General features: G+C 62.9%; 1 protein-coding gene across 3 annotated transcripts in view; it reads right to left on the bottom strand.

Moving 5' to 3' along the window:
* The window catches only part of Tmem63a (transmembrane protein 63A), a 28945-nt gene that overhangs the window by 1316 nt on the left and 14577 nt on the right, over nucleotides 1-13052 (bottom strand). For 2 of the 3 annotated variants that reach the window (XM_090341576.1, XM_090341575.1), the window contains exons 12-18: nucleotides 12229-12362; nucleotides 11301-11438; nucleotides 9736-9889; nucleotides 9038-9144; nucleotides 8843-8929; nucleotides 8190-8252; nucleotides 6286-6642 (exon numbers count right to left, since the gene is read on the bottom strand). In XM_090341576.1, the coding sequence (XP_090197702.1) occupies nucleotides 6291-6642; nucleotides 8190-8252; nucleotides 8843-8929; nucleotides 9038-9144; nucleotides 9736-9889; nucleotides 11301-11438; nucleotides 12229-12362 (1035 nt within the window). In that variant the 3' untranslated portion in view covers nucleotides 6286-6290. Of the gene's footprint in view, nucleotides 1-75; nucleotides 139-530; nucleotides 647-5371; nucleotides 5540-5953; nucleotides 6060-6285; nucleotides 6643-8189; nucleotides 8253-8842; nucleotides 8930-9037; nucleotides 9145-9735; nucleotides 9890-11300; nucleotides 11439-12228; nucleotides 12363-13052 lie in introns of those variants that run through there. The other variant, XM_090341577.1, reaches the window with a different exon arrangement.

The raw sequence follows: 13052 nt of genomic DNA, 5'->3' as shown, positions 1-13052 counted from the left end.
GGATCAGAGCACCCGGGCCAGGCAGTGGATGGGGCGAAGAGGCGGCCCGCAGGCCAAGGGGCACACGCAGCTCACCGTGAAGGGCGGAGGCTCCGGGAACTCAGCCTCGCTTCCTCTGCCACTGGCTGATTCTTCTGTCTGCAGATAACAGAGGACACACAATGACAAACAGAACTGAGCTCACCCCAAAACCAAATAGACTAGACGGGTCTCCATGGGCTCTCCCCAAAACCAAACAGACTGATCTCTGAGCTCACCCCCAAATCAAACAACCAAGCTGATCTCTCTGAGCTCACCCCCAAATCAAACAACCAAGCTGATCTCTGAGCTCACCCCTAACCCAGACAGACTGCACTGATCTCTGAGCTTACCTGCCCCCCAAAACAGACTGTTGGCAGGAAGACAAGATTGGAGGGGGGCAGGGTGGGATGGGTGTGGAACGAGGGAAAGGCCATGTCCTGCCCAGAACGCTGGGGGTGGAGGGCGGTGGCCCGCAGGCTTGGGCGGCCCCAGGGCCCCGGGGCTCGCACCTTGTAGTGGAGGGGGCTGAAGGGCCGGAGGCACCCAAAGCAGGTGTAGGCAGCACAGGCCAGGACGGCGACCAGCACCCCCAGCAGGCTGAACAGCGTGGTTGGGGCCTTCAGACCTGGGGAGAGATGCCAGCCTTGGGGCCTTGCGAGCGAGGCGCTGAGCAGAGCTGTGCTCAACCTCTCCCGGCACGGTCCCGAAGGGCAGCCCGATCCGTCCGAGACGACCCCGCCACACGGGCACAGCCAGGAGCCCACAGTGCCCGAGGCATAGCCACCTCCTTCCTGCTCGGCTTACAGGCACAGGGACATGAAGTCAGTGGCAGTATGGCCAGGTGCTTGCTGGGCCCCTGCCCTCCAGTGTCACCCACTCACCTGTCCAGATCCCACCGGTCCAGATCCCACCTGTCTAGAGCCAGCCTGTCTAGAGCCCACCTGTCTAGAGCCCATCTGTCCAGATCCCACCTGTCTAGAGCCCACCTGTCCAGAGCCATCTGTCTAGAACCCACCCGTCTAGAGCCACCTGTCTAGAGCCACCTGTCCAGAGCCAGCCTGTCCAGAGCCACCTGTCTAGAGCCCACCTGTCCAAAGCCACCTGTCTAGAACCCACCCGTCTAGAGCCACCTGTCTAGAACCCACCTGTCTAGAGCCACCTGTCTAGAACCCACCTGTCTAGAGCCAGCCTGTCTAGAGCCCACCTGTCTAGAGCCCACCTATCTAGAGCCCATCTGTCTAGAGCCCACCTGTCTAGAGCCCACCCGTCCAGAGCCACCTGTCTAGAACCCACCCATCTAGAGCCACCTGTCTAGAACCCACCCATCTAGAGCCACCTGTCTAGAACCAGCCTGTCTAGAGCCCACCTGTCTAGAACCAGCCTGTCTAGAGCCCACCTGTCCAGAGCCACCTGTCTAGAACCCACCTGTCTAGAGCCCACCTGTCCAGAGCCACCTGTCTAGAACCCACCCGTCTAGAGCCACCTGTCTAGAACCAGCCTGTCTAGAGCCCGCCTGTCTAGAGCCAGCCTGTCTAGAGCCCACCTGTCCAGAGCCACCTGTCTAGAACCCACCTGTCTAGAGCCACCTGTCTAGAACCCACCTGTCTAGAGCCACCTCTCTAGAGCCACCTGTCTAGAGCCAGCCTGTCCAGAGCCACCTGTCCAGAGCCCACCTGTCCAGAGCCACCTGTCTAGACCCAGCCTGTCCAGAGCCACCTGTCTAGACCCAGCCTGTCCAGAGCCACCTGTCTAGAACCCACCTGTCCAGATCCCACCTGTCTAGAGCCCACCTGTCTAGAGCCCACCTGTCTAGAGCCAGCCTGTCTAGAGCCCACCTGTCTAGAGCTCATCTGTCTAGAGCCCACCTGTCTAGAGCCAGCCTGTCTAGAGCCCACCTGTCTAGAGCCCACCTGTCCAGAGCCACCTGTCTAGCCAGCCTGTCTAGAGCCAGCCTCTCCAGAGCCACCTGTCTAGAGCCCGCCTGTCCAGAGCCAGCCTGTCCAGAGCCACCTGTCTAGAGCCCACCTGTCTAGAGCCACCTGTCCAGAGCCACCTGTCTAGAGTCCACCTGTCTAGAGTCCACCTGTCTAGAGCCACCTGTCCAGAGTCCACCTGTCCAGAGCCCACCTGTCCAGAGCCACCTGTCTAGAGCCAGCCTGTCCAGAGCCACCTGTCTAGAGCCAGCCTGTCTAGAGCCAGCCTGTCTAGAGCCCACCTGTCCAGAAGCACCTGTCTAGAGCCCACCTGTCTAGAGCTAGCCTATCTAGAGCCCACCTGTCTACAGTCCACCTGTCTAGAGCCACCTGTCTAGAGCCCACCTGTCTAGACCCAGCCTGTCCAGAGCCACCTGTCTAGACCCAGCCTGTCCAGAGCCACCTGTCTAGAACCCACCTGTCTAGAGCCAGCCTGTCTAGAGCCCACCTGTCTAGAGCCACCTGTCTAGAGCTAGCCTGTCTAGAGCCCACCTGTCTAGAGCCCACCTGTCCAGAGCCAGCCTGTCTAGAGCCCACCTGTCTAGAGCCCACCTGTCTAGAGCTAGCCTGTCTAGAGCCCACCTGTCTAGAGCCCACCTGTCCAGAGCCACCTGTCTAGAGCCCACCCATCTAGAGCCACCTGTCTAGAACCCACCCGTCTAGAGCCACCTGTCTAGAACCAGCCTGTCTAGAGCCCGCCTGTCTAGAGCCAGCCTGTCTAGAGCCCACCTGTCTAGAGCCCACCTGTCTAGAACCCACCCGTCTAGAGCCACCTGTCTAGAGCCCACCTGTCCAGAGCCACCTGTCTAGAACCCACCTGTCTAGAGCCAGCCTGTCTAGAGCCCACCTGTCTAGAGCCAGCCTGTCCAGAGCCCACCTGTCCAGAGCCACCTGTCTAGAGCCACCTGTCTAGAACCCACCTGTCCAGATCCCACCTGTCTAGAGCCCACCTGTCTAGAGCCCACCTGTCTAGAGCCAGCCTGTCTAGAGCCCACCTGTCCAGAGCCACCTGTCTAGCCAGCCTGTCTAGAGCCAGCCTCTCCAGAGCCACCTGTCTAGAGCCCGCCTGTCCAGAGCCAGCCTGTCCAGAGCCACCTGTCCAGAGCCCACCTGTCTAGAGCCAGCCTGTCCAGAGCCACCTGTCCAGAGCCACCTGTCTAGAGCCCACCTGTCTAGAGCCACCTGTCCAGAGCCACCTGTCTAGAGTCCACCTTAGAGTCCACCTGTCTAGAGCCACCTGTCCAGAGTCCACCTGTCCAGAGCCAGCCTGTCCAGAGCCACCTGTCCAGAGCCACCTGTCTAGAGCCCACCTGTCTAGAGCCACCTGTCCAGAGCCACCTGTCCAGAGCCCACCTGTCCAGAGCCACCTGTCTAGAGCCAGCCTGTCCAGAGCCACCTGTCTAGAACCCACCTGTCCAGAGCCACCTGTCTAGAACCCACCTGTCTAGAGCCAGCCTGTCTAGAGCCAGCCTGTCTAGAGCCCACCTGTCTAGAGCCCACCTGTCCAGAAGCACCTGTCTAGAACCCACCTGTCTAGAGCCAGCCTGTCTAGAGCCCACCTGTCTAGAGCCCACCTGTCTAGAGCTAGCCTGTCTAGAGCCCACCTGTCTAGAATCCACCTGTCTAGAGCCACCTGTCTAGAGCCCACCTGTCTAGACCCAGCCTGTCCAGAGCCACCTGTCTAGACCCAGCCTGTCCAGAGCCACCTGTCTAGAACCCACCTGTCTAGAGCCAGCCTGTCTAGAGCCCACCTGTCTAGAGCCACCTGTCTAGAGCTAGCCTGTCTAGAGCCCACCTGTCTAGAGCCCACCTGTCCAGAGCCAGCCTGTCTAGAACCAGCCTGTCTAGAGCCCGCCTGTCTAGAGCCAGCCTGTCTAGAGCCCACCTGTCCAGAGCCACCTGTCTAGAACCCACCTGTCTAGAGCCAGCCTGTCTAGAGCCCACCTGTCTAGAGCCCACCTATCTAGAGCCCACCTGTCTAGAGCCCACCCGTCTAGAGCCACCTGTCTAGAACCAGCCTGTCTAGAGCCCGCCTGTCTAGAGCCAGCCTGTCTAGAGCCCGCCTGTCTAGAGCCAGCCTGTCTAGAGCCCACCTGTCTAGAGCCCACCTGTCTAGAACCCACCCGTCTAGAGCCACCTGTCTAGAACCAGCCTGTCTAGAGCCCACCTGTCTAGAGCCAGCCTGTCTAGAGCCCACCTGTCCAGAGCCACCTATCTAGAACCCACCTGTCTAGAGCCAGCCTGTCTAGAGCCCACCTGTCCAGAGCCACCTGTCTAGCCAGCCTGTCTAGAGCCCACCTGTCCAGAGCCACCTGTCTAGAGCCAGCCTGTCCAGAGCCACCTGTCCAGAGCCCACCTGTCCAGAGCCACCTGTCTAGAGCCCACCTGTCCAGAGCCACCTGTCTAGACCCAGCCTGTCCAGAGCCACCTGTCTAGAACCCACCTGTCCAGATCCCACCTGTCTAGAGCCCATCTGTCTAGAGCCCACCTGTCTAGAGCCCACCTGTCCAGAGCCCACCTGTCCAGAGCCAGCCTGTCCAGAGCCACCTGTCCAGAGCCACCTGTCTAGAGCCACCTGTCTAGAGCCACCTGTCTAGACCCAGCCTGTCCAGAGCCACCTGTCTAGAACCCACCTGTCCAGATCCCACCTGTCTAGAGCCCACCTGTCCAGAGCCCACCTGTCCAGAGCCAGCCTGTCCAGAGCCACCTGTCCAGAGCCACCTGTCCAGAGCCCACCTGTCCAGAGCCACCTGTCTAGAGCCCACCTGTCCAGAGCCACCTGTCTAGAGCCAGCCTGTCCAGAGCCACCTGTCTAGAACCCACCTGTCCAGAGCCACCTGTCTAGAACCCACCTGTCCAGATCCCACCTGTCTAGAGCCCACCTGTCTAGAGCCCACCTGTCCAGATCCCACCTGTCCAGAGCCCATCTGTCCAGAGCCAGCCGTCCAGAACCCACCTGTCTACAGCCCACCTGTCTAGAGCCCACCTGTCCAGAGCCCATCTGTCCAGAGCCAGCCATCCAGAACCCTATCTATTGCCTTTTCCTCTTCCGTGTGGCAGACTTCCCTTCCCCTATCCCATCTCTGCCATGTTATGAAGACCTGTCTCCTCCATCACCAATCACCCCCAAAGGAAAACCCACATCTGTTTCCCACACCTCTGGGTGGGGTGGAAGAGGAAGACACAGGGGGGGCAGGGGAGGGACCTGAGGGGGTCATGGGACAGCACCCCTGGCCTCTGGGACTGTCACACCTGAGCGGGGACTAAAGGAACTGGTGCCACAGCCAGGCGGCCCTCGCCACAGAGCCTCCCTGTTCTGCCTGGAAGGAGTTATCTGAGGAGCTGGGGGGGGGGGGGGCACGAGGGTTCGGGCTCACCCAGACGCAGGAAGGAGAAGAAGAAGAGCCAGAAGAGGCAGAGGATGGGAGCTGCCAGGGCCTGGTTCACAGCGGCAAAGTGGATGCCCTTCTCCAGCTTGGCAGGGAGGTAGGCGAAGCAGAGGTTATGCCGGTCCACCAGGTGCTTCAGCAGGATGTAGACGAGGCCTGCGGGCCTGGCTGTGAGTGGGGGGTCCCTCCCCCCCACCGCAGCCAGGGGCAGCCGTACCCCTGGTGAGCGATGGCTCCTCTGCTAGCTCCCTGTGCCGTCCCCTCCCCCAGGGAACGCGGGGCCTGCGTCCTGGAACTCACTCCCACAGCCTCTTGGGAAGGGTGATCAGGTACCCAGGTTGGACCTCCTCTGCCTTTCTATTCTGCCAGGACAGGGCAGGGCCCGGGTGGGGGGGCGCAGTGGGGACCAAACCTGGGCCCTCAGGCACACCGGGGAGGTCACGGCGGGCCAGGAGAGCCACTCCGCTTGGAAACGCCATGGGGTGGGTGTCTCACAGGGCCCCACTGACCAGGGGTGGCTGCCAGCCGTACAGGGCACCCACACATCTGGGGCTGGCCCCTGCCACTCACCGAAGGGCACGATGATGGGGCAGGTGACACTGTAGGCCATGACGACACTGAAGACGCACAGCATCCAGGCGTACATGGCACCAAACTCGTACTCAAAGGCCTGGGTCTGGGAGGAGAGTGAGGGGCTCCCGCCTGGCTCCCCACACTCCTCCCACACTCCCTGGGGGCGGGGACCGACCTGAAGGGAAGCCCTGCACCCCCCCATCAGCTCCCACTCTCCTGGCGCCCCATCCTCATCTCGTCCTCCACCAGCCCCTCTGCAGACGGGACCCCCTCACGGTGCGGCTGGCCTCCACCCTCCCCCACGGGCCTGGACCCCGGGAATCCGGGCTCCGCCTCAATGGGGTTTGGGCTGCGTGCTCCCTCGGAGGTAGAGCGGCCACCCAGGGGCGTCTCCGGGGCCTCCACCTCCCTTCCACGGAGCCACGCCTGTGCTCAGCGCCGCCTTCCTCCGCCTGCGGGGTCCCACAGCGGCTCCCCGCGCGGCCGGCGCTGGCCGGGCTCTGCCGCGGGCCCCCGGCCTCACCTGCTGGACATTCCTGCGGTCGGCGGCCGTCCTGGCCACGAGCATGCGGCAGGTGTAGAGGACGAGGCCGGGCAGACGCAGCAGCTCCATGCCGTTGCCGATGAAGGAAGAGGCGATGACATAGTTCACGAAGAAGGCGCCCTGGTCCGGCAGGAAGACGCACCTGGAGGGGCAGGGCTGCCAGAGAACCACAACTCCAGCCCAGGAGGGGCCTCTCCGCGCCAGGACGGCCGCTGGCGCGACGGCTGCCTCTGCCCTGAACCCCCGTGGGCTCAGGGCCAAGCCCAGACATGACAGCAGGGTGGGGAGGTCAGAGGCCTGCTCCCAGGCGCCCGTGTGCAGCATCACAAAGAAGCAAGTGGTCTGAACTGGGGGGGGCCCAACATTGGCACCCGAAGAGGCAGAGCTCAGGGCTTGTGGGCTGAGAGGCAGTGGCAGGCCAGGAGGGTGGGAGGACTGAGACGAGGACCCCAGAGCCCAGGCCTGTGCACCCTGGGATGCCAGGGTGGTGTGGGGGCCTGGTGGGAAACAGGACCCACCTGGGAGTGGAGCCCTCTGACCTGCACACCCCTGTGCGTTCGGGCGGGGGAGGGAGGAGGTGGAGGTGAACTACGAGGGTTCCTCCAGAGAATGGAAAAGCACCTGGGGAGTCGGGGAACAGGGGACGGTGACGTGTGGACCCAGAGCCAGGCCTGCCTTTGGGCCGGGGAAGCCGGCAGAGGCCGGCTGGAGGCCTGCAGTGCAGACGGGGCAAGGGCGGCCTTGCCCCCCCCCCACCTACAGCCGCCCGGAGCAGGGGCAGGGCAGCTGGAGCCAGGGGTCAGCCGAGGTCAGTGCGAGGGGCAGGGGACAGGACTGAGGCCGGCCCGGCTCTCAACACGGCTGGTTGAAAGCAACAGGGGTTGCTGAGAAATCCCAGGTGAGGGACTGACAGCTGCAGCAAGGCCTGGTCATGTCACAGACAGACAGACAAGAGCCGCTGGTGTGTCGCGGGCTGCCGGCTGGACAGAGTCCGTCTGTTCCTCCCACAAGACCTCACTTACAATGGCGCCTGCCCATGGGGCAGGGAGTGTGAGCTACTGGTAGAGTGCTTGCCTAGCATGCACAAAGACCCGGGTTCGATTCCTCGGTACCACATACGTAGCAAAAAGCCGGAAGTGGTGCTGAGGCTCAAGTGGTGGAGCTCTAGCCTTGAGAAAGTCCAAGGACAGTGCTCAGGCCCTGAGCTCAAGCCCAGGACTGGCAAAAAAAAAAAAAGCCAATGGCGCCTGTCATCGCGGGCCAGCAGCCCCGGACACCTTCTCCTGGGACCCCAGCGCTGAGCGTGGGGGCCTCAGGCCGAGGCTCAGCTGTGGCAGACGTGGCGCACTCCAGACACCCTGAGCCTCCCTATCAGGGACAGGGAAGCAGTAACCGTGTCCACACGCCCGCAGCCAGGGTAACGACCAAACGAAAAACGCGTGGGTCCTGCACGTCGTCCCCAGCACAGAGCCTTCTAGGGAAGCCTGGTCCCTGAGGAGCAGGGCGTGCTGCCCCCTGTCAGCGCACAGCCAGTGGCTGTCCCCACCTGTCTCCCCGGAGGCGCGGGCCTGACAGAGTGGAAACCTGAGCCTTCTCCGTGTGGCGGGTGGGGTGGGCGTGCGTGCCCCAGGCCAGCCCTCGGCCTGCCGGCCCCCACTGTCCACACACGGCAGCCTGCCCCATACTTACTCCAGCCGGATGGACGTCTCGGAGGAAGTTTTGTCAAACAGCCACCGGAAGAAAAAATCCAGACTGAAAAACAAGCGCGCCCCCTCTGTGAGCACTGTCGTGCCCTCTCCCCCTCCCTCCCACTTCCCTCTCCCCTTCTCTCTCCTTCCTTCCCCCCATCCCCACCCCACCCCTCCCAGATCAAGCCCAGGATCCGGAACCCCTCACCATGCTGGGAAAACCTTCTACCTCTACCCCAAGCTACCTCCGGGCCTCCAGCCCCCCAGCCCCCAGCCCTCTGTGACTGTACCCCGCTTCCCCACTCCAGCCAGTCCAGAACCTGAGGCCGGCACTTGCTGATGGACGAGACCCTCCCTGCCTCCTGGTGTGGTGGGTGTAAGGTTTGAACACAGGCCTCACACTTCCTGGGCAGGTGCTGTACCGACCCCCTGCTGTGCCATCTTTCTGCCTGGCTGCTCTGAACTGTGACCCTCACAACCCCTGCCTCCTGGCAGCCACCACACTGCTGCCAGCTGCTTTGGGGAAGATCCCATTTCCAGAATCTGTCTGGGCAGCCTGCCGCCCGAGAGGTACAGAGGCCTCACGTCAGGACGCGGTCCTGGGGCGAGGGTCGGGGGCTCTTGACGTGGTTTGGAGGTGGGTGAGGGCAGGACCTGGTGAGGCCCAGGGAGGGCAGGATGAGCGTCATGAAGATGAGAAATATGTACAACTTGGCCATGACAGTCCGGTTCTCTCCCGACCTGCAGAGTCAGAGGCACAGGTCAGGAGGGCTCTCAGCGCCCCCACAGCCTGTGCCCGGGCACTGCTGTGGGCCTGCCGCGCTGGCCTTCCCGGGCAGGGCCACGCACCTGGTCCAGTGACGCTCCAGCAGCGTCGAGTAATACACCATCGTTGGGAGTAAGGCGGAGAAAGACCAGAGCAGGAGGGTTGGGAAGAACTGGCTGACAACGGGGTTCTGAAAGACAAGGTCCACAGCAGTCAGAGGGACCCCTGGGGGAGCCCCGGAGCCCCCGGGGGGCCGGGCAGGCGGCCGGGAGCCGGTCGAGTAAACCCACAGCCGACGGAACTTCACACGATCCGGACCAGCGGAGTCCAGTCTCGCCACTGCCCAGGAAGAGCCAGCACCCTCCACCAGGGCACGCAGAGCCACACAGGACCCCTGCCCTCCTGGCCCCGCTCAGTGCCCACAGCGTCCACTGGTCCAGCGCAGCTCGCCCGGACACTCCGTGCTGAGCGCAACCTCATCAGAGGTGGACAGAAGGCAATTCCGTAGAGGACAGGTCGGCTGGGCCCAGGGTGGGTGGCAGCAGTCGACCCACCCACAACTAACGGGGAAGCCTTCCGGAGGCCACGCTCTAAAACTGCTGCTGAATTACTGAGGAACCAACCAACTGTAAAAGACACTGACCGCGCGTGAAGCAAAGGCGGTTCTGCGCTTAGAGTGGCTTTGCTGCAAGGCCTGCGGAGGCCACGCCTGGCTGGCTCCACCCCGTGCACCGCGTCACTGCGCACAGGGCCGGCCCTCCGGGGCCAGGGGGTCACTCACGTTCAGCGCGTGGATGGGCCTGGTGACGTTGAACTTGTCCATGGTAGACAGGATGATGGAGGGTGTGGTCAGGAAGAACAGCACCAGGAAGAGGGCGAAGTTGATGGCCAGCCACTGCAGCCACCAGCGGAGGCCCTGGACGGAGAGGTTCTTCCTGCAGACGGAGGCAAGGCTGGGCTGGGCGCCCGCAGAGGCCGCCGCCCCCAGGTGCAGGGCTGGGCCGCTCCAGCAGGCCCCGGCAGGAGACGGGCTGTGTGGGCCTCGGGACTCAGGGCAGCTCCCGGCCTCGCCCTTCAGCTTGGTTTCTGGCCTCTGTGACTCAGTGGCCAGAACCCACACAGGGACGGCTCGAGCGGCTGAGCCACCAAAACCAGACCCACGGGTCGACCCCAGGTTGGGAGTCCCTGTGACGCGCACAGAGCTGTCTGAGGCCGGCAGGGTTGGCCTCCACTCTGAGCCCGGGGGAAAGCCACCGCCGCGGCCTGCGGACACAGCATAGTCTGCCACCACCATCCCAACTTCCCTTGAGACTGTGTGGATGCAGCCACAAGCATCCAGGGCACGGATGGAAGTGCTCGAAATATAAAATGTGCCACGGAGACCAGAGAGAAAACCAAAAGTGGGCCAGGCCTGGTGGCTCACAGCTCCGATGCTGACTACGGGAGATGAGGAGGCTGCAGGCTCACAGCCAACGCAGGTAAAAACTGTGCACCAGGCCCCCGTGGCTCACACCACCATCCCACCAGCGCCGGAGACCAGCCTGGGTGCGACACGCTGAGACTCCCGTCTCCAACCAAGCACTAAAAAAAGCCGAGGGTGGAGCAGTGGCTCAAGTGGTAGAGGGCCAGCCTTGAGCACAAAACCTCAGTGCCCAGGCCGAGTTCAAGGCCCAGGACTGACACCAAAAAAAGAGAAAAAGAAAAAGCTGAGTGTGGTGGCACCTGCCTATTACCCCAGCTTCTCAGGAGGCTCACAGACCAGGCACAAGCACGCGGCACTGCACAACAGAGCACACAGCACCCAGGAGTCCTGAAGTTTATGTTTCAGTACTGCTAAAAAAAAAAAGTGGATTTCTGGCCAGGGCCTGGGGCCAAGAAATAAGATCTGGATTTAAAATATGACATGTTCAGCCAGGTGCTGGCGGCTCACCCCATCACCCTAGCTACTCAAGAGGCGGAGATCCGAGGAGCGTGGTTCTAAGCCAGCCCGGGCACTAATGGCCGTGAGACTTATCTACAATTAACCGCCAGGAAACCAGAAGTGGGGCTTGGCTCAAGGGTGGGGCTGAAGAGCTCAGGGACAGCGCCCAGGCCCAGAGTTCAAGCCCCACGCTCGACATACACAAGTAAGTTACTATTCCATGTTCACAGGCAACATTTTACATGTTCTAGATGAACTACATCAGCTACTCACGGCAGCTCCACTGCTCTTCAAGACATTGCTCCCCTGTCAGGAGCTGTGATGGGGTCTGGGGGTGCACGCTGGGGCTCAGCCGCCTGCGGTCCCCTCGGGCTCGGGCACAAGGCAGCCCCCCCACCCCCGGCCCATCCAGGCCCTAGGCGCACCAGCAGACGTCCTCGGGGTAGCTGGCAAGGGCCACGGTCCATCCGGAGGCGCCCAGCTCCCTGCTCTGGGGGGACGGCTGTGGCTCCCCCTTGCAGCTCAGACCCTGACACTTGCAGGCGTTGAAGTCTTTCAGGATGCTGAGGGGGGGAGAGGGGACGGGGAGGCCCCTGAGGAGGGAGCCCCACAGGCAGGGACACCACTCCCCTCCTCCTAGGGAAACTGAGGCTCACAGAGGAGGCTTTATTCCTGCCTGAACCAGGTTCCTACTCTTCACACACGCACGCGCACACACACACACACACACACGCACACACACATGCACACACACGCACGCACACACGCACACACGCACAGACACACAGACACACACGCACACACACACGCACACACACACGCGCACACACACACATACACACACACGCACACATACACACGCACACACACACATGCACACACACACATACACACACACACATACACACACGCACATACACACACAAACACACACACACGCACACACACACATGCACGTGTGCACACACGCACACACACACGCACACACACGCACACACACACATGCACACACACACATACACACACACATACACACACGCACATACACACACAAACACACACACACGCACACATGCACGTGTGCACACACACGCACACACACACGCACACACACACGCACACACACGCACACACACACGCACACACACGCACACGCACGCGTGCATGGATCCCCTCACCCCGCCATCCTGACCACACAGGCCTGCCGGCTCCCCTTCTGCCCCCCTCCCTGCCTCCCCTCCCTGCCCGGGGGCCCTGTGACCCCTGGGCAGGCCTGGCCTCCTCAGAGCAGACTCCCCATCTCCCCAGGCGGGCAGGTGGGCAGCGGGTGGACAGGGGGGTGGGGGCACTCACTAGGTGGCCATGGCTGGGTCCCGGAAGGTGACAAAGGCCATCCCCAGGGGCTGGCCCTGCACCAGGCGCTGCTCCTCCCCAATCCGCCCCTGCAGCTGGGCCTGCATGCGCTCATAGTAGGAGACAGCATCCTCCTGCAGCAGGGGACTCACAGTGGGCAGGGTGGGCGGGGCGGGCAGGCCCCCCTCCTCACCCCTGCACCTCACCACCCACGCCCTCACCCCTGCACCTCACCACACACACCCTCACCCCTGCACCTCACCACACACCCCCCCACCCCTGCACCTCACCACCCACGCCCTCACCCCTGTACCTCACCACACCCCCCCCACCCCTGCACCTCACCACCCACGCCCTCACCCCTGTACCTCACCACACACACCCCCACCCCTGCACCTCACCACCCACGCCCCCACCCCTGCACCTCACCACACACACCCCCACCCATGCACCTCACCACACACCCCCTCACCCCTGCACCTCACCACACCCCCCCACCCCTGCACCTCACCACCCACGCCCTCACCCCTGTACCTCACCACACCCCCCCCACCCCTGCACCTCACCACCCACGCCCTCACCCCTGTACCTCACCACACACACCCCCACCCCTGCACCTCACCACCCACGCCCCCACCCCTGCACCTCACCACACACACCCCCACCCATGCACCTCACCACACACCCCCTCACCCCTGCACCTCACCACACACACCCCCACCCATGCACCTCACCACACACCCCCACCCCTGCACCTCACCACACACCCCCTCACCCCTGCACCTCACCACACACCCCCTCACCCCTGCACCTCACCACACACC

This window comes from Megascapheus bottae, chromosome 10 (genome assembly GCF_031878675.1).
Source record: "Megascapheus bottae isolate mThoBot1 chromosome 10, mThoBot2.hap1, whole genome shotgun sequence".
Classification (NCBI taxonomy): Eukaryota; Metazoa; Chordata; class Mammalia; order Rodentia; family Geomyidae; genus Megascapheus; species Megascapheus bottae.
The sequence above is the reverse complement of the archived record's forward strand: the minus strand, read 5'-3'. Positions and strand labels throughout refer to the sequence as shown.